Source organism: Haemorhous mexicanus, chromosome 4, assembly GCF_027477595.1.
Source record: "Haemorhous mexicanus isolate bHaeMex1 chromosome 4, bHaeMex1.pri, whole genome shotgun sequence".
In the NCBI taxonomy this organism is placed as follows: domain Eukaryota; kingdom Metazoa; phylum Chordata; class Aves; order Passeriformes; family Fringillidae; genus Haemorhous; species Haemorhous mexicanus.
In genome coordinates this window covers 76,812,578-76,838,345 of record NC_082344.1, presented here as the reverse complement: position 1 = coordinate 76,838,345, position 25,768 = coordinate 76,812,578, and the positions used below count along the sequence as shown (strand labels likewise).

The following is a 25,768-nucleotide window of genomic DNA, read 5'->3' as shown; positions in this document are numbered from 1 at the left end:
GATCCTTGGGAATTCCTGCAGGGAATCCTCCAGCTGCTCCATGCCCTCCCTCTGGGCAGCATTTCCAGGGGCTGCAGCTGAGAATTGCTTCCCTTTTTCCCCCTCCATACAAACCCACACTGAAATCCACATTTCAGGAATTTTGGGAGCCCTGGCTGGTTTTTTCCCTGTTTTTTTGGCTGCATTCAGCAGACACAGCACAGATATTCCATGGTTTTCTCTGCTCCAGGTCTCACGTGGATCCTCTCAGGAGGGGCGGCCACGGGGGGTTCCTGCCATCAGGGCTGGCTTTGGGGTTAGTCTGGTTTGTGTTTGGGGAATCAGCTCCACAGACAGGAGGAATTTGGGGATGTTTCTAAACCAGCTCAGGCTGTTCCCCAATGGAGAATCCATGGCCAGGAGCTGGAGGTGATCCCAGAGGAATGATCAGGGTGGAGAGAGGGAGTTTTTCTCTGGGTTGGTCAGAATTGAAGGAAGGGACAGAAAAGCTGTTTTTGCCATGGCTGAGATGTGTGGAAAATGGTGGGAAACCCCACAATTTCTGGCTGCAGGGATCTCTCCTGGTCCTGCAGGGATCTGGAGGGATCTGACCTTTTTATTTACCCCAGGCTCTGTGTGGTCTCCAAGCAGTGAGAAATGGAATTGTAAAATCCTGGAAGGGTTTGGGATGGAAGAGACCCCAAAAATCACCCAACTGCTCAACTTCCACACCCCAGGGTGCTCCAACCTGGCCCTGGGCACTGCCAGGGATCCAGGGGCAGCCCCAGCTGCTCTGGGAATTCCAGCCCAGCCCCTGCCCACCCTCCCAGCCAGCAATTCCTTGCCAAGATCCCAGCCCAATCTCCCCTTTCCCAGTGGGAGCCATTCCCTGGCTCCTGTCCCTCTGTCCCTTGTCCCCAGTCCCTCTCCAGCTCTCCTTGTAGGCCTGGATGCTCCATGAATTCTCTGGGATTGTTCATCCTGCTGGGAGCTGAGAAATCCCCAGCAGGAGCAGGAAAATCACCCCAGAAAGGCCCCCCTGGCCCTGGATTTTATCCAAATCCTGCTTTTCCCCCTCAGCTCCAGGGACATGGAGCTGGGACTCAGCTCAGCTCCCCTCTGGGAGCTGCTCCCACAAAAAGCTTCCAAAATTCAATAATATAGAACTGAAATGAGGGGGTTTGTGGGAGGAGTGGGACCTGAGAATTCCCTGGAATACCAGCCCCAGTGGGCGTTTGTCCCTCTGGGTCACTCCCTGGGCGTTCCCAAGGTTCTCTCCTGAATTCTGTTTGCACAGAAAGTCTGAAATCCTCAGTAACCAGGTGTCTGGTTTTGCACAGGAGACATTTAGGGAAGAGATGCAGAGCTGATAATGAAATCACTGATACTAAATTTTCCTTTATTCCCTTCTGAGGTTGTGAGCCTGCTTTGCCTTCCTCCTACCCCTGTCTCAGGGCAGGAGATGAGTGCCCTGGGGATTGGCCAGCACCAAACCCTCCACACTCCTTGGGCTGGGAAACCTCAATATTGGTTAAATCACAAATTGGAGAACCAAAACTGTGACAGCTGCCCCTGAGGGGGAGACTTTTAAAAAGTTCTGTGCTGGAGCTGAGAGATGAACGGGACTTTTGGGTTTTTCAGTTTCCAGGTTATTTTTTCTCTTATCAATAGCTCAGCATGCCATCTACACTCTAGACTTAGCAAATAAAGGGAAAGGTGCTAAAAAAGTCACAAGACACACAGGTTAAAGGTTTTTTTTAACTGTTCTGTTCAGTTAACTCCTAGAATGTATTTTATTTCTACCTTTCTGCCAATAAGTATTTGTTTGTTCACACGACATCTGCACTGGGCTCTTTCTGACCAATCCCTCAGTGCCACCAACACTGCAGAAAATGGAGTGGGTGAAGAACAAGGAGATCAGGCAGCGCCCAAAATCCTCCCTCGTGTCTCCTGTCCATCTCCATACTAAAAACCCAAAAATGCAGTTTTTCAGCCATGACAAACCACATTACTGTATTTCCCACATTAGATTCCAGTTCATCCCAAAGTCTTGGGAGCTTTCTCCATGGAAGGTTAAAGCAGTGTTCTCCTGGGGGTGAGCACATCCCAGGACAGGCAGAGGAGCATTCCCACACAAAGCCACGGGAGCGGCGTTCCAGCCGGCTGCTCCTGACCCTCCCCTGCTCCCCCAGGCACTACCCGGCCCTGAAGACCCTGGAGCACCTGGAGCACACCTTCCTGCCCCAGGTGAGCCACTACCGCTTCTGCAAGGTGATGCTGGACAACATCCCGCGCCTGCGCGAGGAGATCAAGGAGCTCTCCATGTCCGACCTCAAGGACTTCCTGGAGAGCATCCGCAAGCACTCGGACCGGATCGGAGAGACCGCCATGAAACAGGTGGGAATGGGGGAGCCTGGGGGACTGGGACAGGTGGGAATGGGGGATTGGGATCAGAGAGTGCCATGGGACAGGTGGGAATGGGGGATTGGGATCAGAGAGTGCCATGGGACAGGTGGGAATGGGGGATTGAGGATCAGAGACCGCCATGGGACAGGTGGGAATGGGGGATTGGGATCAGAGACTGCCGTGGGACAGGTGGGAATGGGGGATTGGGATCAGAGACCTCCATGGAACAGGTGGGAATGGGGGAACCTGGGGGGATTGGGACAGGTGGGAATGGGGGAACCTGGGGGGTATTGGGATCAGACTGCCATGGGACAGGTGGGAATGGGGGATTGGGATCAGAGAGTGCCATGGAACAGGTGGGAATGGGGGATTGGGATCAGAGACCACCATGGGACAGGTGGGAATGGGGGATTGGGATCAGAGAGTGCCATGGGACAGGTGGGAATGGGGGATTGGGATCAGAGAGTGCCATGGGACAGGTGGGAATGGGGGATTGGGATCAGAGAGTGCCATGGGACAGGTGGGAATGGGGGAGCCTGGGGGGACTGGGACAGGTGGGAATGGGGGATTGGGATCAAAGACCACCATGGGACAGGTGGGAATGGGGGATTGGGATCAGAGAGTGCCATGGAACAGGTGGGAATGGGGGATTGGGATCAGAGAGTGCCATGGGACAGGTGGGAATGGGGGATTGGGATCAGAGAGTGCCATGGGACAGGTGGGAATGGGGGATTGGGATCAAAGACCACCATGGGACAGGTGGGAATGGGGGATTGGGATCAGAGAGTGCCATGGAACAGGTGGGAATGGGGGATTGGGATCAGAGAGTGCCATGGGACAGGTGGGAATGGGGGATTGGGATCAGAGAGTGCCATGGGACAGGTGGGAATGGGGGAGCCTGGGGGGACTGGGACAGGTGGGAATGGGGGATTGGGATCAGAGACCGCCATGGGACAGGTGGGAATGGGGGATTGGGATCAGAGAGTGCCATGGAACAGGTGGGAATGGGGGATTGGGATCAGAGACCACCATGGGACAGGTGGGAATGGGGGATTGGGATCAGAGAGTGCCATGGAACAGGTGGGAATGGGGGATTGGGATCAGAGAGTGCCATGGGACAGGTGGGAATGGGGGATTGGGATCAGAGAGTGCCATGGGACAGGTGGGAATGGGGGATTGGGATCAAAGACCACCATGGGACAGGTGGGAATGGGGGATTGGGATCAGAGAGTGCCATGGAACAGGTGGGAATGGGGGATTGGGATCAGAGAGTGCCATGGGACAGGTGGGAATGGGGGATTGGGATCAGAGAGTGCCATGGGACAGGTGGGAATGGGGGAGCCTGGGGGGACTGGGACAGGTGGGAATGGGGGATTGGGATCAGAGAGTGCCATGGGACAGGTGGGAATGGGGGATTGGGATCAGAGAGTGCCATGGGACAGGTGGGAATGGGGGATTGGGATCAGAGACCGCCATGGGACAGGTGGGAATGGGGGATTGGGATCAGAGAGTGCCATGGAACAGGTGGGAATGGGGGATTGGGATCAGAGAGTGCCATGGGACAGGTGGGAATGGGGGATTGGGATCAGAGAGTGCCATGGAACAGGTGGGAATGGGGGATTGGGATCAGAGAGTGCCATGGAACAGGTGGGAATGGGGGATTGGGATCAGAGACCGCCATGGAACAGGTGGGAATGGGGGATTGGGATCAGAGAGTGCCATGGAACAGGTGGGATTTGGGGGATTGGGATCAGAGACCACCATGGAACAGGTGGGAATGGGGGAACCTGGGGGGATTGGGATCAGAGACTGCCATGGGACAGGTGGGATTTGGGGAAATGAGGATGGTGAGACTGCCATGGAACAGGTGGGATTTGGGGGCGTTTGGTGGGAATTGCCCGTTTTTTGGGAAGAGGTTCATTTGTTGTGTGGAAGTTCTGCTTCTCCAAGCCAAGGCTGTGGGATAAGTTTGGGATTTTGTTGCTGGGTGAGGAGTGGTTCCTTCCCTCATTGCTCCTGGAGTTTTATCCTGGGTTTTAGGCTGTTGAGAAGTGAGAATCCAGTGTGTCCTTGGTTTCTCCCAGAGTTTTCCATGGTTTCGTGGCAGTCTGGGAAGTGCAGTTGGGGATGGAACTGATGCCTTGGGAAGGCTGAGCTGGTGCAGAGACCAGGCAGAGTTACAGAATAGAGCAGGGATTTATTAAAGGATGTCCTCCATGGATCCACCTTGGGCAGCACCAGAGCCCAGCCAGGGCTGCACCCAAAATGAACCAAAATGGTCCCAAAATAAACCCAAGGTGAACCAAAATGGTCCCAAAATGAACCCAAGGTGAACCAAAATGGTTCCAAAATGAACCCAGGATGAACCAAAATGGTCCCAAAATGAACCCAAGGTGAACCAAAATGGTCCCAAAATGAACCCAAGGTGAACCAAAATGGCCCCAAAATGCACGATCAGTCACGAGGTCTCTCACTTCTGTAACTTCTGCTCCATTTGCACCTTGCAGTTCATTGTCCCAGCCCAGCTCCAGCCCAGGCAGTCCCACCCTTGTTTTTCTCTCTCCAGCCCACGGGGTTTGTGCTCCTGGGCTGAGATTTGGATCATTTGTCCTTGGTCCCAGCTGGAGCAGGAATTGTTTTGTCTCCCTGCTCTGTGCACAGAGCTCACCATCCCATAATATGGAGCCCAGACCCTCACACTGAAGCAGCACAGAGTGTGAAAAACACAAAAATTAAAACCTGAGGCATCACAACTCCCCCTAACTCCATTTTTCACTTGTATTCTCCACTTCCCTGCACAGGGAATTGGTGCTACTGGAGACATTGGGTTGATTCCCCACTTTTGGGATCAAACCAAGAGTTTGTGCCCTGCAATTCCATGAATTTTGTGCCCTAAGCTGATTTTAAATCCAGCCCCAACCTGGCTGGTGCCTCCCTTGCCTTTTCCAGTGGTTGTTTCTGTGAAGGATGAGCTGATGACTCCCTGGGTGTGCCTGAAAGCAGGAATTGCCTTTCCCACTCCCACTGAATATTTGGATTTCATCTCATCCCAGCAGAGCTGGGAGAGGCTCTGGAGTTGCTCTCCAGGAGGGTTTTGCAGCTTTGCTGAATTCAGGAGCAGGGGCAGGGAGCTGTTCCTGCCAGGGCACTGAGATCCCTGCCAGGGGGTGGTGGATGCCTGGGAATGCTTGGCTGGAATTCTCCAGGAGCTGGGGGGATTTTGCTCTTGTGTTTGTGGGCAGAAACAAATTCAGATTTGTGTCTTGCAAAGCCCAGCCTGTCTCTGGAGCAGCCTGACTCGAGGAGTTTGTTCATTACCTCAATTCCCTGTATTTCAGTGCCTTGTTATCTCCCAGCCCTCCCTGGTTTTTTGGGAAGGCAAGCCCAGCCTTCCCTCAGGGATGGAGCTCTGGGAGGGGCCGGCTGGCACCTGAGAGTTCAGCAGACTTTGCATCCAGGTTAAACTCCCTGAAGGTGCAGAAACCCCTCCCAGGCCAGATGTGCATCCAGCTGTGCACGGGGTGAGTCCGGGCGGGCTCCAGGTGCTGCGTTTACCTGAGGCAGCAATTCCTAGAGCAGAATTCCCTATGAAAGTTCTCCTTTCATTCCCTGAGGGGCAGAGCTTTGGGAAGATCCTGCCCTGGTGCCTGTGGCTGGGAAGGAGCAGGAATTCCATTTCTCCTTGGTGCCCAATTAATGCAGGGAACGCTTTCTGTAATTACTTGATCTTCTTTATCCCCCGAAGGATGTTTGTCAGTTCTAGGGACATCTCAGGGCAGAGGGGTTGTCTGGCAGTTTCCAGCTCCATGCTCAGGTTTCTGGCAGAGGATTCCAATCCCCTGGCTCTGTGCTGAGGGATGAGGAGGGATGTGGACGTCCAACCACATCTCTGGATTTTAGGTGAAGAATTTGGAGAAATTTCCATCATTCCAGCATTTTTTGCTCTTCTGGTTGGAGAAACTTCTGTACTTTTGTTTCCATCCCTTCCCAACCCACAGCTCTGCTCTCCCCATCCCTCCTGCTCCCGTGGCTCCGTTCCTTCTTGTGGTGGTTTTTGTTTGCTAATTTGAAATTTTGCTAATTTAGCGATTTTTGGTTAATGTACTAATGAGTGTGGGGGGTTTAGTGTTGGTTAATTATTAGTTTAATTATATTTTGCTGTGAGGTAGGGTTAAGAGAAAGGTAAAGCACATTAAAAATTTTTAAAGGGTATAAAGAGAAATTTATTAGCAGGAACTAAAAGAAAATGCAATAAAAATCAGAACAAAACCTTCCGAATACTTCTCTAAAAATGTTACATCACTTCCATAAATGTCTCCACACAAAACCAAACCACTCTTCCATCTCTCACTCTGAGGGAATCCTGTGGCTTCTCCTGGTGTTTTCCTCATTAATTCCAGCCCTTCCTCCTCCTCCTCCTCCCCCAGGATTCCCAGTTGGAGAGCCCAGCCAGGCTCTGGGGGTGGTGGGGGTTGGCTGCTCCTGCCCTGCCCAAAGTCAGGGATGGGGGCAGCCTGGAATGAGGGGTCACTAAAATTCCCTGGAAATAACAGGGGGAAGTCAGTTCTTCATCCTGTGGGGGCAGAGCTGGGGAGCAGCTCCTGCATGGTTATCATGGAATGGACCTTAAAAGTCATCAATTCCACCCATCCATGGCAGGGACAGCTCCCACTGCCCCAGGTGGATCCAACCTGGCCTTGGGCACTGCCAGGGATCCAGGGGCAGCCCCAGCAAATCTGGGAATTCCAGCCCAGCCCCTGCCCACCCTCCCAGGCAGCAATTCCTTGCCAAGATCCCAGCCCAATCTCCCCTTTCCCAGTGGGAGCCATTCCCTGCCTCCTGTCCCTCTGTCCCTTGTCCCCAGTCCCTCTCCAGCTCTCCTGGACCATTTGTCTCTCATTTTCCTATGGATGAGAGAGGGAATTTTGCATCTTCCAGCTTCTCCAAATCCCAGCTTCCTGCAGTTTTATGGGAGTGCTGTGCAGACTTCAGGAGGGTTTGGGAGCAGGTTTATCTCCAGGCTGGACTCTGTGCTTTGGGGAGGGAGCTCCCTGTGCCGTTTCCCCTCGGAAAAGCCAATTTGGAGCCATCTGGAATGGGAGCAGGGGGCTGTGTCCATCCCTCAGCTCCATGGAAGGGCAGGAGGAGCAGCTGGGGCTGCCGTGGTGGGGGTGATGGGGGCAGGGTGTAAAGAGAGCGAGGGAAGAGAGAGAGAGGAGCCCTTGGAGTCAGAGGTGGATGCTCACGGAGGTCAGTGCTCGCTCTGTGCTCTGCATTTCTGTGGGTTCAGCCAGGTGAGAACACGTTGATTGGTCACAGAGCACTGCAGTGGGACAAAGAGCGAACAGATCTTTGGTCACAGCTTGGCACAAGTGTCAGCAGGACACCTTGGCCCAGATCTTTGGTCAGAGCTTGGCACAAGTGGCAGCAGCACCTCTTGGCCCAGATCTTTGGTCACAGCTTGGCACAAGTGTCAGCAGGACACCTTGGCCCAGATCTTTGGTCACAGCTTGGCACAAGTGTCAGCAGCACCTCTTGGCCCAGGTCTTTGGTCACAGCTTGGCACAAGTGTCAGCAGGACACCTTGGCCCAGGTCTTCTCTTCTCCTCCTCGGCACATCCTGCTTCACATCCCTTTTCCTGGGGGACATCTTGGTCTTGTTTGCCCAGGGCAGCGTGTCCCTGCTCTCAGGCAGGCGTGCAGGGCTGTGCAGCTCCCCTCTCCGCAGTGCCTGCTCAGGATGCTCTCCCCAAGGCTGTCCCTCCCAGTATGCCCAGTATGGATGGCTGGCAGTTTCCCTGGATGCGCTCAGAGCCCCGGAGAGGAGCGGAGCTGGCGGGCGGCCCGTGGAGCCGCCGTTGGCAGCTCCGTCCGTTCGGTTTAAATTAGGATCATATAAATTCCTTTAAAATGGTTTGATTTCACCAGCGGGAGCGGGGGAGGCCTCGCTAGGACGGGAGAGGAAATGGGGTTTTTGTAACGCTGCAGACGCGAGGCTGCCGCTGACAGGGGCTGACCTTCCACTGGGTGATCACCGCGGGGTCTGGGCAGCTCCCAGCCCCTCCTGGGATGGACCCAGGCAGGCATTCCCGGCGTCTCTCACACCCCGAGGAGCTCTCCCTGCCCTCCTTCCCTCCTGGGTTTTATCCCAGGCTGAGTTTTATTGCCTGAATTCCGGGGGAATTCGCCGCCTTCCAGATCTGGTTGTTAATTGCGGGGCCTGGAGCGGATGGAAGGAGCTGCACGCACTTGAACTCCACTTGGACTTTGGCCCTGTGAACCTGCCTGTGTGTTTGGGTTTTGGTGGGGTTTTTTATGGGGCTCTGAGCTCCAGGCCTGAATTACATCCCATTAACACGTGCTGATATCCGGGCCGGCCTTTATTATCCCGCTCCAGGCTGGAATGTGCCGGGCATGTGGAGGAGGCCACTGGGGATGGAGCTGCTGCGAGCGAGGGGCCAAAACCAGCCCAGCCAAAAGGCAGCCATGGATCCAGTGCTGGGCACAGCCAGAAGGGTCCGTGCTGCCTTTCCAGAGGGCAGGAAAAGCAGGAGTTTCTTCACGGGAATCACCGGGAGGCAGCAGCAGAGCTGGGCTTGGGTAGGTGGGGTCTGGGTTTGGACAGGGCGAGTTGGGACAGGTTGGTCCAGAAGGAATTGCAATAGGTTGATCCAGGATGAACTGGGACAGGATGAACTGGGACAGGTTGATCCAGGATGAATTGGGACAGGTTGATCCAGGATGAACTGGGACAGGTTGATCCAGAAGGAATTTGGACAGGTTGATCCAGGATGAACTGGGACAGGTTGATCCAGAAGGAATTGCAATAGGTTGATCCAGGATGAACTGGGACAGGTTGATCCAGAAGGAATTTGGACAGGTTGATCCAGGATGAATTGGAACAGGTTGATCCAGGATTAACTGGGGCAGGTTGATCCAGAAGGAATTTGGACAGGTTGATCCAGGATGAACTGGGACAGGTTGATCCAGGATGAATTGGGACAGGTTGATCCAGGATGAATTGGGACAGGTTGATCCAGAAGGAATTGCAATAGGTTGATCCAGGATGAACTGGGACAGGTTGATCCAGGATGAACTGGGACAGGTTGATCCAGAAGGAATTGGAATACATTGATCCAGAATTGGGACAGGTTGATCCAGGATGAACTGGGACAGGTTGATCCAGGATGAACTGGGACAGGTTGATCCAGGATTAACTGGGACAGGTTGATCCAGGAAGAATTTGGACAGGATGAACTGGGACAGGTTGATCCAGGATGAATTGGGACAGGTTGATCCAGGATTAACTGGGGCAGGTTGATCCAGAAGGAATTGGGATACATTGATCCAGAATTTGGACAGGCTGGTCCAGGGGGAGTTGGGGCAGGTTGATTCAAGATTAATGTGACAGGCTGATCCAGGATGAACTGGGACAGGTTGATCCAGGAGGAGCTGGAATAGGTTGATCCAAGCTGAATTTGGGCAGTTTGGTCCAGCGGGAGGAGTTGGAGCAGTTGGAATTCCAGCTGTGCTGGGTGGAAGGGATGTTTCATCCTGGTGCCAGCAGCTGGGGGTGTTTGTGTCCCCTCTGGGCTGTGCCACCTGAGGTTGGTCAGTTCATGTTCCCTCCTTGGCAGCCAAAATCCCCCTGGAAAGGGAATGGATTGGGAAGGACCTTAAAGATGATCCCATCCCCCCATCCCACCCCATCCATGGGCAGGGACAGCTCCCACTGTCCCAGGTGGATCCAGCCCCAGTGTCCAGCCTGGCCTTGGACATTCCAGGGATCCAGGGGCAGCCACAGCTGCTCTGGATAACCAATGATGTTCCTTTTGTGTTTTCCAGCCTTAAGGATTCTGGGAAACTTAGAGCTTAAGGGTTTGGAATATAGTGATATGTATGGAGCAAGATGGAGGTTTTAGGGCAGAGGCTCCTCCTCTTCCTCCTCCTCCTCCTCCTCCTCCAGGAGAGGGATGGGCGATGAGGAGGGAATGTGGGATGGGAAGGGCAGCAGAGCCCTTGGTGTGGGAAGGTTTCCCATCCTTGTCCAGGAACTGCTGCTCTGATCCCATCCTGGGGCTCCAGGTGAGGCTGATTCCCGACCTCCAGTGGGAACATCTCCCACTCTGGGCAGGGATCCCATGGATCCCATCCCATGGATCCCATCCCATGGATCCCATCCCATCCCATCCCATCCCATCCCAGCAGCTGCTGGGACACTCCAGGCTGTCCTCTTGGAGTTGGCTGTGGAACACTTGGAGCTGTTTCCTGGAAATGCTGGGATCACTGGGATGTGCTGGGATCACTGGAATGTGCTGGGATCACTGGGATGTGCTGGGATCACTGGGATGTGCTGGGATCACTGGGATGTGCTGGGATCACTGGGATGTGCTGGGATCACTGGGATGTGGCACGAGGCATTGTTGGGAAATCCTGGCCCTCCCTGGGTTCTGTTCAAACACATCCACATTTCCCCCCCTTGCACTTCCCAGCACTCCAGGGGACACAGGGACATTTCCCAGCCTCCTGACACTGCCTGGTGGCCTCTTGCTGGCCTGGAGCAACGTTCCAAAAGGGCACTTTGGGTCATGTTTGTTCCCAATTATCCCGATAATCCCAATTATCCTGATAACCCCAGTTATCCCGATAATCCCAGTTATCCTGATAATCCTGGTTATCCTGATAATCCCGGGCATTTCTGGGCTCTGGCTGGCCCTGGGCAGCACAGCTGGAATCCTTCAGGGCCCAGCTGGGTCCTGGTGCCTTTCCTGGGCAGGGAATGTCCCCGTGCTGGGTGTCACCGCTCCGGTGGCATTCCATGTTTTCCAGGGGTCACAGAGCCCTGGCTGGGAGCTGTGCTGTGCCCGTGCCAGGGCTGGGCTCAGCCAGAGCCTCTGGAAGCTCCTGCTGGCTGGGGGCTGGGGTTTATCCTGCCCCAGGACTTCCAGAGGCACCCCCAGAGCTGAACTTCCTGCCTCCGTTCCAGGGGTTTGCCTTAACAAGGCCAAATGAGGCTGGTTATTAAAAAACGGGAGTTTTCCAGGCTTGGATGCAGCAGGAGAGCCTTGGAAAGGTCGCTCTGGTGGCTGGGAGGATTTCCACAGCAGGCTGGGGATAATGGGATGGGGGTTTCTGCTCCTGGGCAGGTTTGGGAAGCAGGAATTTGATTTTCCAGTCGAATTTAGGAACGAGACCTTCTTAATCTTGGCTCCTGCTGCTCGTCTGCTGGGGATATTAAAGTCTTAGGAGAGGAAATGCATCCTTGGGGCTGGAGAGATGGGAAGGGACATGGGCAGCCACGGGCTGGGCTTGCAGGATTTTGGGAAGAGGCTCCCACGGCGCAGGGGATGCTGTGTCCCACTGGAGGAACCATGGATGGAGAGGAGGCACTGCCAGGGCTCCGAGTGCCGGGGTTTAAATGAAACCCTGTCAGGATTTAGGGGCTGTTCACAGCCATCCCCTTCCTCCTGGCGAGGAGGAGCTGGATGAGCAGTGGGAATGCAGCCAGGCTCTGCCCTCAGCCTGCTCTGGTGACCCCCTGCAGAACTCCTCGAGGAAAACGGGAGGAGAGGTTTTTGTTTTGCGCTGGATGAAAACCTCCGCTGGCTCTGGAAGCCCCTGCTATTTTTTTCATTAAGCCTTGGCCCCAAAATGTGTTGTTTTAAGAGTGTTGAGCAGCCCTCTCCGGGCAGGGGAGCCATCACTTGCCACTGGTGTTTGATCTGGAAGCTTTTTGAGACAAAACCTCCCCGAGCGTCTGCCCCCAGCCGGAGCCTCCGCTCCCGTCGCCGCGGCCCCGATCCATCCAGGCCCGGAAAGGCTCCAAGATCATCAAGTCCAACCTTTAAAGTTTGGGACTTCTGGGTTTGCTTCGCTCTCTGGGCTCTGGAGATGAGGTGTGAGAAATCCCAGAGGCAGGAGGTTGTGACAGTGTTCACAGGGGTCCCAGGATGAGGGAAGAGATGAGAATGTGACTCCATGTTCAGAAGGCTGATTTATTATTTTATAATATATATTACATTAAAACTGTACTAAAAGAATAGAAGGAAGGATTTCAGCAGAAGGCTGGCTGAGAATAGAAAAGGAATGAATCACAAAGGTTTGTCTGTGACCCAGACAGTCTGGACAGCTGGGCTGGGATTGGCCATTAATTAAAAACAACCACAGAGACCAATCCCAGACCCACCTGCTGCATCCCACAGCAGCAGATAAGAATTGTTTGCATTTTGTCCCTGAGGCCTCTCAGCTTCTCAGGAGGAAAAATCCTAAGGAAAGGATTTTTCATAGAAGGTGACAGGAGGTGGCATCCTGTGGGCTCTGTCACCGTGTGCCACCCCCTGGTCACACTCCGGGACATCAGTGGCGCCAGGGATGTGTTGGGATGGGATGGGAGCTGCAGGAAGAAGGAGCAGGAGGAGATGGGAATGATGTGAGGGCTGGGGAGGGTTTTTGAAGCAGCTCCTGGAGTGAAGTGTCAGGGCAGGAGCCTGGGGAGATCCCCTGGGTGGGGAATGTGGGAGTGTCTGGGAGTGCAGGACACTCTGGGAGGTGCTGGGGGCTTTGTGCACACCTCAGCAGGTTCTGCCCTTCCTCGTGCTTCCCTCTGCTCCCTCCCACCTCACAGTGCAGTGCCAGTGTGCTTATTGCCATAAAAGGGCTTTTCATTCCCCGTTTCCTGGCATTCTGGGGAGGTTTCACTGTTTAACAGCAATTCTGGGCCTTTAAAGCTGCCTTGAAAATTTATACTCCATAGGAAGTTTATTAATAAATGGGCATCCCTCTCAATTCCTTTTGTGACCTCAGAAATGAAACTGCTAAATCATGGCCTTTTTTATTTCAGCATCTGGGGGAGGAAGGGCCGTGGGGCTGGGGGATCCCAGCAGTGCACCCACGTTCCCTGGGCATGGCTGGAAAATTCCCTGGCACCAGAAAATCCAAAGTTTAACTACAGGACAAGCATGTGCTGGCCCAGCTTTTTGTGTGGTTGCCTTTTAGACCTTTAAAAAGTCTTGAAATGCAGAGATGTTAGAAATAAATCCTTAATCTTCCAGTCATGGAATGGTTTGGGTTGGGAGGAGCCTTAGAGATGATCCAGTTCCAACCTTTTCCTGTGAGCAGGGACAACTTCCACATCCAGCCTGGCCTTGGACCTCTTCCAGCCTCTGAGACAGAATTAATAATTAATGGTTAATAATTAGGCAAAGTGCCAGGTGGAGGCAGGAGCACTCCTTGCTCCTTCCTTAGAGCCATCAGGAATGGCTGTTGTGTTTTTGGGATTTCAGCTGGGAAAGAGGAGCCCTGAACCTCCTTTCATGCAGCCTGGACTGTGATTTTTGGGTTGGGCACTGTGATTTCACCAGGACTGTGATTTTTGGGTTGGGCACTGTGATTTCTCCTGGACTGTGATTTTTGGGTTGGGCACTGTGATTTCTCCTGGACTGTGATTTTTGATTTGGGCACTGTGATTTCTCCTGGACTGTGTTTTTTGATTTGGGCACTGTGATTTCTCCTGGACTGTGATTTTTGGTTGGGCACTGTGATTTCTCCTGGACTGTGATTTTTGGGTTGGGCACTGTGATTTCACCAGGACTGTGATTTTTGAGTTGGGCACTGTGATTTCTCCTGGACTGTGATTTTTGGTTGGGCACTGTGATTTTTGATTTGGGCACTGTGATTTCTCCTGGACTGTGATTTTTGGTTGGGCACTGTGATTTCTCCTGGACTGTGATTTTTGGGTTGGGCACTGTGATTTCTCCTGGACTGTGATTTTTGGTTGGGCACTGTGATTTCACCAGGACTGTGATTTTTGATTTGGGCACTGTGATTTCTCCAGGACTGTGATTTCTCTTGGACTCTGATTTTTGATTTGGGCACTGTGATTTCTCCTGGACTGTGATTTTTGGGTTGGGCACTGTGATTTTTGATTTGGGCACTGTGATTTCTCCTGGACTGTGATTTTTGGGTTGGGCACTGTGATTTCACCAGGACTGTGATTTTTCAGTTGGTCACTGTGATTTCTCCTGGACTGTGATTTTTGGGTTGGGCACTGTGATTTCTCCTGGACTGTGATTTCTCCTGGACTGTGATTTTTGGGTTGGGCACTGTGATTTCACCAGGACTGTGATTTTTGATTTGGGCACTGTGATTTCTCCTGGACTGTGATTTTTGAGTTGGTCACTGTGATTTCTCCTGGACTGTGATTTCCGGGTTGGGCACTGTGATTTCACCAGGACTGTGATTTTTGAGTTGGGCACTGATTTTTCCTGCTCTTGCTTCTCCTGGTTTTTATTTCGAGGCTGGGAAGTTGCCCCCAGGAGCACCAGGATCCCGTGGCTCTGGGGCTGAGGCAGCTCAGAGTGACCCCTCAATAAACTCAGTTTGTGCCTGGTTTGCTGTGGAGGAGCTCAGGGCTCTGGGCAGCACAGCCCTGCCAGGAGAGGTGATGGAATCACCCCAAAAATCTCTGGGAGTGGCTCCCACCAGGATGCTGCTGCCCAGGATGATAAATTCAATAAAAAGAATAAAAATGTGGCTGTTCATAAACCTTTTAAATGGACTGGGTTTTCCCAGATTTCGCCTCTTAAAAATTCCAGGGGTGGTTTTGGTAGCAGGGAGGGGTTTGGTCTCTCTGTGCTCTCCAGCTGGGCACTGCTCCTGCCCTGGAGATGGGGAGGAGTCTGAGGAGCTTTTGGGAGCATTCCTGGTGTCCCACAGACGTGGAGAAGGGTGGGAAGGGAACTTAAATCCCATCCCATTCCCATGCCAAGGACTGTGCCATGGAGCTCTGAGTCTCCAGGTCCTCACCTGGAGCTGCCAAACATTTGGTGAATTTGGCAAAATCCCAGTGCTGTGCCCAGGTCACAGCTGGGCACCCAAACTCCGTGTGCCACACCCACCCCAAACTGCCCCCGACCCCAAATTTTGGCTTTTGGACCAGGTGAGCAAAACCTGCAAATGAGGGACCTGAAACCTCGTGCACAGGGGAGCTGCCAGCTGGACCAAAACCCCCTTTTGGGAATGTCACTGCCATGGAATTCCCAGGGAGCTTTGTCCAGCCCTTCCTTCCCTGGGCTGGGAGTGATCCCCAGGGAAGGGAGCAGCTCCAATCCCCAGGGAATCCACCCTGGGGCTGGAATGAGATGGAAGTGGGTCCGTGCTGAGGGCTGGGCTTGTGCCAGCTGAGGTGCAGGGGTTTGGTTGTCAGGGAATGGTGGCTCCATTGTCAGGGAATGCTGCTTCTGTTTTCAGGGAATGCTGCTTCTGTTTTCAGGGAGTGGTGGTTTAAATTTCAGGGAATGCTGGTTGCATTGTCAGGAATGGTGGCTGAGTTCTCAGGGAATGCTGGTTCTGTTTTCAGGGAATGGCAGTTCTGTTTTCCACATCTTTTCCAATGCTGTTTTCCATGTTTTCCACAGCAGACAATGGTGGCTCAGCTTTTAGGGAATGGTGGCTCCATTTCCAGGGAATGCTAATTCAATTGTCAGGGAATGGTGGCTCAGCTTTCAGGGAATGGTGGCTCTGTTTTCAGGGAATGGTGGCTCTGTTTTTAGGGAATGGTGGCTCAGCTTTCAGGGAATGGTGGCTCTGTTTTTAGGGAATGGTGGCTCAGCTTTCAGGGAACAGTGGTTTGGTTCTCAGGGAATGGTGGCTCTGTTTTCAGGGAATGGTGGCTCTGTTCTCAGGGAATGGTGGCTCTGTTTTTAGGGACTGGTGTCTCAGCTTTCAGGGAATGGTGGCTCTGTTTTTAGGGACTGGTGGTTCCATTGTCAGGGAGTGTTGGTCTGTAGGCACAGAGTTTGTGGTGATTGGCAGTGGGGCTGTGCCCCAGCCCCATCCCTGATTTGGCACAGGTGTGCAGGACAGGTGAGCAGCATTGACAGCAAGGAGCCATGGAGGGCCCAGGTGTGCTGGGCAGCCACAGAGGGCACACAGGTGTGCTGTGTGAGCATCAGGGGATAAAAGGCTGGCCTGAAGGACAAGAAGGGCAGGTGCCTGGAGCCTTCTGAAGTGGAATGGTGCTGCTGTGTGTGGGCTGACACCTGGAGCCTTCTGGTGAGGTGAGGAGTGACTGTGCGTGTGTGAATGCCTAAAGCCTCCTGAAATTGGGTGGTGGCACTCTGTGTGTGCTGTGACAGGGGCTCTGCTCTCAGGGAATGCTGGTTCTGTTTTCAGGGAACAGTGGCTCCATTTTTCAGGGAATGCTGGTTCTGTTTTCAGAAAAGGATGGCTCTGCTTTCAGGGAATGCTGGTTCATTTTTCAGGGAATGGTGGTTTGATTTGCTTTTCAGGGAATGCTGCCGAGCTGCCTGCCCTTCCCGTGACACTCTGGCACAAATTGCAGCCAGGTGCTGCAGCAGCCACGGAGGGGATCCTGCAGCAGCCCAGGGCTTCCCTTCCCTCCAAGGTTTTTTGCAAAGCCCCTGAGTTCTGCTGTCAGGCTCAGGTCCTTTAAACCTCTCCACATATTCTTCCAATTCCCATCCAGGGCAAACTTAGAGCAGCTTTCATTTCAGGGAGAATGTCCTTTGGTTCCTGCAGCCCAGGAGGAGCTGCTCTGCTCCCCTTTGCTGCTTTTGGGGAGCAGCACAGGGAGGGGGTGGCTGGGACACCCTGGTGGCTCTGATCTGGGGTCTCCATCTGCTGTGCCTCAGGGAGGCTGGGAAAGGCTGGATCCAGCTCCAAAGGAAGGAGCTCCAGCAGCATCAGGGATGTTCCCTGGCCCTGTATTTTCAGAGAAGGTGGGATTTGGGGTTTTCATTTAAAATCTCTGCATTTTGGGCCTGGGCCAAGCTTACCTGTGCCTTGGGATCGTGGGATTGTTGAGGTTGGAAAACCCTGTGAGGTCTGAGCCCAGCACTGCCCCATGTCCCCAAGTGCCACATCCTCAGGGATTTTGAATCCCCCAGGGATGGGGGTTCCCCCATTTCCTTGGGAGGTTTGGGAGGGAAATATGGGTCCTGATGTGTTCCCATTCCTGCTGTTCCAAACACCTTCCACAGAAACATCCTCTGGGCATCTCAGGCCTTTCAAAACTCAGGAACCAGGCAAAAAACCATTCAGAAGAGGAAAGGGCTGGGAGGGAGCAGCCTGCTGGAGACGATCCTGCTGGACTGGAGGGACTTTTCCTGGCATTCCAGGTGTGCAGCCCTGTGCTGCAGCAGGAGCAGAGGACACGGAGCCTTCCCGTGTGTGACAGTGCTCACAGGGGTCCCAGGATGAGGGAGGAGGTGAGAATCTTCACTCCATGGTTCAGAAGGCTTGGTTTATTATTTTATATTATATTGAAACTAGACTAAAAGAATAGAAGGAAGGATTTCAGCAGAAGGCTGGCTAAGAATAGAAAAGGAATGAATCACAAAGGTTTGTCTGTGACTGAGACAGTCTGGGCAGCTGGGCTGGGATTGGCCATTAATTAGAAATAACCAGGTGAGACCAATCCCAGATCCACCTGCTGCATTCCACAGCAGCAGAGAATCATTGTTTGCATTTTGTTCTTGAGGCCTCTCAGCTTCTCAGGAGGGAAAAATCCTAAGGAAAGGATTTTCCAGAAAATATCATGGCTACACCCGTGCCTCAGTCAGATTTGGGAAGGGTTTAGGAAGCATTTTTAGGGAAAATCTCCAGCCAGATCTGGGGAGAAGGAAGAGGAGAAGCTGTGGATGCAGCTGGCCGGGGTGTTGGCTGTGTCTGGGGCTGGGAGGGTGGCAGGGGAAGGGTTGGTGTCTCTGCAGAGACCACAAGCAGCCTCAGATGGAACTCTGTGATCGACCATGGCTGACCTTTTATACTCTTCCCATTGTTTATGCTTCTGCCCTCAGTGCTGGCCACAATGAATCACCATAACACCATTGGTGAAAAGTTACAGTGCCTTCAGCTAACTGCCTAAAGACTCTTGGTCCAGCTGCAAAGCTCTCTTCCTATCTTCCTTCAGTTCTCACTTCTCTTGGTGTCCTTGGTCACAGCCTTGGAGGGAGCTCCTCATCAGCTCCTTCTCCCTCCTCCAGCTGACAGGCCCTCGATGGCCCCTTCCACATTTGGGGCAGGAGCTGCTCTGCTGTGTGTGGAGCAGGAGGTGTTGGTGTTTAAGCTCCTCCCTGGAGGCAGAGGCTGAGGGAGCTGTGCTTCCCTGCACAGGTCAAATCCCATTTCTGCTGCTTCCCCCTGATCCCCGTCCCCTGTGCCAGCTCTCCCTTGGTGTGCCCCTAAAAACAAGCAGAGCTCTCCTCTTGGAGCAGCTTCTGCTCCAGGGCTGGGCTTTGCCATGCTCTCAGCTTCCCAGAGGAGTTGGGGAGCCCTTGGGAAGCTGTTCCTGCCTGGCACTGGGGATCAGACTTGCCAGGCAGGGACGGGAGCAGCGCTGAGTGTTTGGGGTTTCCTGGGATTGTCACATTCCCAACGCCTTGTCCTCGGGATCCTGCTGGGGACCCAGCTCTGGGTGTCTCAGCCGTGGCCTTCTCCTTCAGGAGAACATCTCCAAAGGCTGTGGAAAGTCCTGGATTAAGCAAAGGAAGGGCAGCTCTGGAGAGGAGCAGTTCTTGGCCCTGAGCTGCTTTGGGGTGTTCTGAGCTGGGCTGGGGGAGCTGGAACCTTCCATGGGGTGTTGGTGAGGAATTGCTGGCTGGGAGGGTGGGCAGGGGCTGGGCTGGAATTCCCAGAGCAGCTGGGGCTGCCCCTGGATCCCTGGCAGTGCCCAAGGCCAGGTTGGACACTGGGGTTGGATCCACCTGGGACAGTGGGAGGTGGCCCTGCCATGGATGGGGTGGGAATGGGATTTAAGGTTCCTCCCAACCCCAACATTGCAGGGCTGGACCCCCTCTGCTCTGGAGCCAGGCTGGGAGAGCTGGGAATGCTCCCCTGGAGAAGGGAAGGCTCCAGGCAGAGCTCAGAGCCCCTGGCAGGGCCTGGAGGGGCTCCAGGAGAGCTGGAGAGGGACTGGGGACAAGGGACAGAGGGACAGGAGCCAGGGAATGGCTGCCACTGGGAAAGGGGAGCTTGGGCTGGGATCTTGGCAAGGAATTGCTGTCTGGGAGGGTGGGCAGGGGCTGGGCTGGAATTCCCAGATTTGCTGGGGCTGCCCCTGGATCCCTGGCAGTGCCCAAGGCCAGGTTGGACACTGGGGCTTGGACCCACCTGGGACAGTGGGAGGTGTCCCCATGGCGAGGGTGACACTGGATCATCCTGAAGATCCTTTCCCACCCAAGCCATTCCATGATTCCCTGATAATTACTACTCTGACTTGTCCCTCCTGTTCATTTGCCCTTGGGGCCAACAGCCCCTGCTCCACTTGCTGATGTGTCCATGAAGGTTCAGATCTCCGGACTCTTCCTCTTTCCAGTACTTTTCCCCCTATTTCCAACTTAATCCAGATTAATTTTTTCCTCTCCTTTTGTTCTGCTTTGCCTCTTTGCAGCCTCTGTTGTTCCTTTCCATCCACATTTCATTAAAACTTGGAAAATCCTTCTCTGCCTTGTCCTCCTCACTAGGAGCTGGTGCTGGGGGATGTGACAGCATGGAGAAAAGCTGGATGAGTTTTCCCCCTCTGTGGCTTGGTTCCTTGGGTTCTGAGTGGGGAAACCTGCCCCAGACATGGATGTGAGGGATGAGTTCTGTCCTGCAGCCAGGGCTGGTTCCTCCCCAGGGATTTGTGGCTGGCTCCCAGGAGAAGGTGGCCAGGTCACCTCTCTGTGCACCCCGGGCTGGCTGAATTTATTGGTGCTGTGTCCTCGTCCCTCCCCTTCCTCCTCAGTGCAGAGAAGGAGAAAAACAACAAAATTATTCTGGAATTTAGGCCCAGCCTAGACTGAGGGCTCTGCTGGTGTCTCTTCCCTGGGCTCTCTGTGATTCCAGAGGTGCCCCAGGAATGCTGTGGGTGGGCTGGGGGGCTTTGAGTGTGTTGGGGTGTGCAGAGACCCCGGTGGGGATGCCTGGTTGGGATCCCTGGGGCTGATTCCTGCAGGGCCTCGTGATGCCAAGGGCAGATCCCAATCTCCAGGTGCTCCAGGGAGCTGTGGGGCTGCTGCCCTTGGTCTGTGGCTGAAATGTTGGGTGGCTGGGACTTGGGGAGTGTTGAGTATTTCACATGAGTGCCTGTGAGCACCTTGCTGAGAGGAATCCCAGAATCCTGGCGTGCTTTGGGTTGGAAGGGGCTTCCAGGCCATCCCATTCCATGGGCAGGGACACCTTCCACTGTCCTGGCCATGGACACCTGCAGGGATGGAGCAGCCACAGCTGCTCTGGGGATCCACTCCAGGGCCTCACCTGCCTCTGAGTGAGGAATTCCCTCTGTGCCCTCTTCCTGCTGCTCCCCATCAGCCTCTCCTGGGACTTCCAGAAATGCACAGGGAAACCTGGAGATCTCTCCATGACCAGAAATCCACTGGCAGAGGAGAAGCTGGAGGTCTCTTTGTGACCAGAAATCCACTGGCACAGGAGGACCTGGAGATCTCTCTGTGACTCATTTTTGTGACCAGAAATGCACTGATTCTAGAGGACCTGGAGATCTTTTTGTGACCAGAAATCCACTGGCAGAGGGGAACCTGGAGATCTCTTTGTGGGCCTAGCCCTTTGTGACCAGAAATCCATGGGCAGAGGAGAAGCTGGAGATCTCTCTATGACTCATTTCTGTGCCCAGAAATCCACTGGCACAGGAGATCCTGGAGATTTCTTTGTGACCAGAAATCCCTTGGCACAGGAGATCCTGGAGATCTCTTTGTGACTCATTTCTGTGCCCAGGAATCCACTGGCACAGGAGATCCTGGAGATCTCTTTGTGGCCCTAACCTTTTGTGACCAGAAATGCACTGGCAGAGGAGAAGCTGGAGATCTCTCCATGACCAGAAATCCCTTGGCACAGGAGATCCTGGAGATCTCTTTGTGCCCAGAAATCCATTGGCACATGAAAATGTAGAGATTTCTTTGTGACTCATTTTTGTGACCAGAAATGCTCTGGCTGAGGAGAACCTGGAGATCTCTTTGTGACTGTAACCCTTTGTGACCAGAAATCCACTGGCAGAGGAGAAGCTGGAGGTCTCTTTGTGACCAGAAATCCACTGGCACAGGAGGACCTGGAGATCTCTCTGTGACTCATTTTTGTGACCAGAAATCCACTGGTTCTGGAGGACCTGGAGATCTTTTTGTGACTAGAAATGCACTGGCAGAGGGGAACCTGGAGATCTCTTTGTGGCCGTAACCCTTTGTGACCAGAAATCCACGGGCAGAGGAGATCCTGGAGATCTCTTTGTGACCAGAAATCCCTTGGCACAGGGGAGCCTGGAGATCTCTCTGTGACTCATTTCTGTGCCCAGAAATCCCTTGGCACAGGAGGACCCGGAGATCTCTCTGTGACTCATTTCTGTGCCCAGAAATCCCTTGGCACAGGAGAACCTGGAGATCTCTCTGTAACTCATTTCTGTGACCAGAAATCCACTGGCACAGGAGGACCTGGAGATCTCTTTGTGACCAGAAATGCACTGGCAGAGGGGAACCTGGAGATCTGTTTGTGGGCCTAACCCTTTGTGACCAGAAATCCACTGGCAGTGGGGAAGCTGGAGATCTCTCTATGACCAGAAATCCCTTGGCACAGGAGATCCTGGAGATTTCTTTGTGACCAGAAATCCACTGGCACATGAAAACCTGGAGATCTCTTTGTGACTCATTTTTGTGCCCAGAAATCCCTTGGCACAGGAGGACCCGGAGATCTCTCTGTGACTCATTTCTGTGCCCAGAAATCCACTGGCACAGGAGATCCTGGAGATCTCTCTGTGACTCATTTCTGTGCCCAGAAATCCACTGGCACAGGAGGACCTGGAGATCTCTTTGTGACTCATTTCTGTGCCCAGAAATCCCTTGGCACAGGAGATCCTGGAGATCCCTTTGTGACATGAAGTGTTTTCCTTCAGCCTTGCTGGCAGGGACACAAGTGGAACATGGAGCTATTAATGAGCAGCTCTGCAGGGAAAGGGAATGGGTGTCCTGTGGATCAAAGGAATTTGCTGGGTATTAATTCCATTTATTTACAAGTTCAGCTGCTTTGTAACCGTCTCCTTGTCGGGCCGTTCCTGTTCACAGCGGCTGGGGCTGTTTTTAATAACCCTTTTTATTTGGAACAAAGCTGGCAGAAACGTTCTCTGCTTTCCTTCAGGGTTGGTGGCATTGCCTTCCAGCCTCCCTGGCCTCAGAGGCTGAGCTTTAACCCCTTGCTAGCCGGGGGATCTGCTCCAGACAGGAATATCTGGAAGCACTTGGCTCAGCCCGCAGGAATCTGGCTGTGCCAGATTAAAGGCTGCGAGCTTTGCTCACTCTTATAAATTTCCTTTGCAAGTGTGGCTGTTCAAGTGCACTTTTATCAGCCACCTGTGCCTGCTTGGCTCTTTTAGAGAGGGGCACTGGCCCGTGAATGGGAGCTGTTCAGGTGTGCCCTCGCAGGGGCTGCTGGTGTTTGCAGCTCTGCTCTGGGGGGGAGCTCGTGTGGGGCCAGGGATGCACACCTGGGCTGCTCCCAGGGGAGAACTGGCTGGGAAATTCACAGGGAAAGGAGATGTTCCCTGGGCTGCAGGGACTGGCACAAACCTGGAAGGCTGGAGCAGCCTTGACCCTGCATGGGACTGCTGGGAGGCATCTCAGAGCCTGGAGTGGAAAATTGCAAAGTGGAGCTGCTGGAGAGAGCCCAGAGGGGGTCATGGAAATGCTTCCAGGGCTGGAGCCAGGCTGGGAGAGCTGGGAATGTTCCCCTGGTGAAGGGAAGGCTCCAGGCAGAGCTCAGAGCCCCTGGCAGGGCCTGGAGGGTCTCCAGGAGAGCTGGAGAGGGACTGGGGACAAGGGACAGAGGGACAGGAGCCAGGGAATGGCTGCCACTGGGAAAGGGGAGATTGGGCTGGGATCTTGGCAAGGAATTGCTGTCTGGGAGGGTGGGCAGGGGCTGGGCTGGAATTCCCAGATTTGCTGTGGCTGCCCCTGGATCCCTGGCAGTGCCCAAGGCCAGGCTGGATCCACCTGGGGCAGTGGGAGCTGTCCCTGCCATGGATGGGTGGCACTGGGTGGGATTTAGGGTCCCTTCCACCCAAACCATCCCACGGCTGTGCAGAACCCACCCTCAGTGGTGCTGAACTTCAGCTGGGAGGGCCCTCAGGGAACACAGGGTTTGGTTTGTAGGGCACAGCCAGGGGAGGTCTGGTCTGGTTTAACCTCCTGCTCACACTTCTAGGCCAGGCTTTTCCCGGGGTTTTACCTTGGAAGGCTCTGTGCATGAGGCTGCAGAACCTCTGGGGGTTTTCAGGAGGAACCTTTTTTAATTCCTGCATCTTGCTGGTGCCCTCCTGTGGGGACTGAGGGTTCTTCTGGGAGCCTTTTCCTCTGGGATGCTCCAGACTTCCTGAGGGTTCTTCTGGGAGCCTTTTCCTCTGGGATGCTCCAGACTTCCTGAGGGTTCTTCTGGGAGCCTTTTCCTCTGGGATGCTCCAGAGTTCCTGAGGGTTCTTCTGGGAGCCTTTTCCTCTGGGGTGCTCCAGACTTCCTGAGGGTTCTTCTGGGAGCCTTTTCCTCTGGGATGCTCCAGACTTCCTGAGGGTTCTTCTGGGAGCCTTTTCCTCTGGGATGCTCCAGCCCATCCCCTGCCCTCCCTGGGCAGTGCCACCCTTGTCCCATGGGATCCCAGCCCTTTTCCACGGGCTCCTTGGGATGTGGTGATTTCACAGAGCCCTGGAATGCTTTGGGTGGGAAGGGACCTTCAATCCCACCCAGTGCCACCCATCCACGGCAGGGACACCTCCCACTGCCCCAGTGTCACACCCGGCCTGGGACATTCCTGGGGACCCAGGGGCAGCCCCAGCTGCTCTGGGAATTCCAGCCTGGCAGGAGGGGTGAAGGACTGGCTGGAAGGTTTGGGGTCACCCACCCTGGTGAGGGTGCTGAGGTCTCCTGTCCATGCCCTGAGCTTTGTGTGCAGGGCCTCAGACGGGGAGGTCCCTCTGTGGGATCCTGCTCCTGGAATGTGGCTTCATCCCAGCCAGGGAGACTCGGACCAGCTCCTCCACCAGCAGGGACAATAAAATTCCATCCCCCAGGGAGGGATGATGGGGTTTATGGGGGATGCACGTGGCTCTCCCTGGTTTATGGAGGGATCTGGGAGCGCTCCCAGGTGTCCCCGGGCGCTGGGGCTCAGTCCTGCCCTTCCTGTGGGATTGTGGCCAAGGGCTGGACACCACTGCAGGCACTCTCTCTTTATTCCAGCAATCCCAACTTCCTCCTCTGCTGTCGCTCTCCAGGGGTTTTCTCTGCAGAGCTCTGCCCACCTTGGAGCCTTTTGGGTTTAATTTTACGCTGTGCTTTTATTTTATGTAGAAATAAGGGCAGGATGAGTTGGCTAATTGAATTATTTCCCTCATTTTATCACTTCTTGCCTTACGGAGCCTTAATATCCACACTGGGACTCCCCAGTTCCATATACCCCCAAGAGCTTTTGGGGAGACATTTTCCCCTCAGAACTCCAGATTTTGGGTGCCACCTCCTCTCCCCTTCCCCTCCCCAGCACCAAACCCTCTCTGTGTGCTGTGATTTGTAAATCCCAGCGATTTGCTCCGAGTCAGAGCCTTCCCATCCCGAGCAGCCACGAGGAAAAGGAGCTTTTTGTGCCTCATCAAGCCCTGGGAGCAGTTGCTGCTGATAAAATGTTGACAGCCCCCCTTGCTGGCCGCTGCCCGTGGTGCCACTGCAGGGAGATGTCACCACGAGCCCCCCCGGGGCACCTTGTGTACAGCTGAGCTTTATCACCAGCAAACAAGGCTTGGGAAGCCTTCAGCCAGTCCCATTTTTCCCCCTCACCACCCCCTCCGAGCATTTATTTGCTTTTTCTGCCTTTTAAGCTGAATTTAGGGCTTCCTGGCCCTGCCCACTTCTGATGGACTTAAAAAATCACCCTAAAAAGGGCCCTGAGCATTTGGAGCTGCTGAAGCTCCTCCAAGGCCTTGCTGGTAGGTCCACATCCCCCTCTGCTCAGGGAAGTGAGCCTTCAGTGCCTTCCCCATTCCCAGGGCTCCAGCACGGAGCACTGTGGCCTTTGGAGATGCTTTTTGCTGCTTTTTGGGATTCTGGGGAAAACGCTGGCAGCCAGGGCTGGGATTCTGCCTCTTCAGGTGAGCCCTGGCTGCCTTTCTCCCCCTCCATCCCCTCAGGAGCGGCTCTGGTGGGAGCTGGAGAGCTTCCAGAAGGTGCTGTGGGATGAGTTCTGCTCCTGAGGGGATGGAGGGGGAGAGAGGCCAAGTTTTTCCAGGTTGGACAGGCTCCAGGAGCAGGGAGACCTCCGAAACATGCCCTGGTCCCACCTGGGCTTCCAAAGCCCCGTGGAGCTCCAGCCCTGTCCCACCATCCCCACAGGCAGGCAGGGAACA

At 54.2% G+C, this 25,768-nt stretch overlaps 1 protein-coding gene across 4 annotated transcripts in view; it reads left to right on the top strand.

The window, feature by feature from the left end:
* The window catches only part of EXOC6B (exocyst complex component 6B), a 328,073-nt gene that overhangs the window by 77,025 nt on the left and 225,280 nt on the right, over positions 1-25,768 (top strand). For all 4 annotated transcript variants that reach the window (XM_059845563.1, XM_059845562.1, XM_059845564.1 and 1 more), the window contains exon 6: positions 2,172-2,376. In XM_059845563.1, coding sequence (XP_059701546.1) covers positions 2,172-2,376 — 205 coding nt within the window. The remainder of the gene's footprint in view (positions 1-2,171; positions 2,377-25,768) is intronic.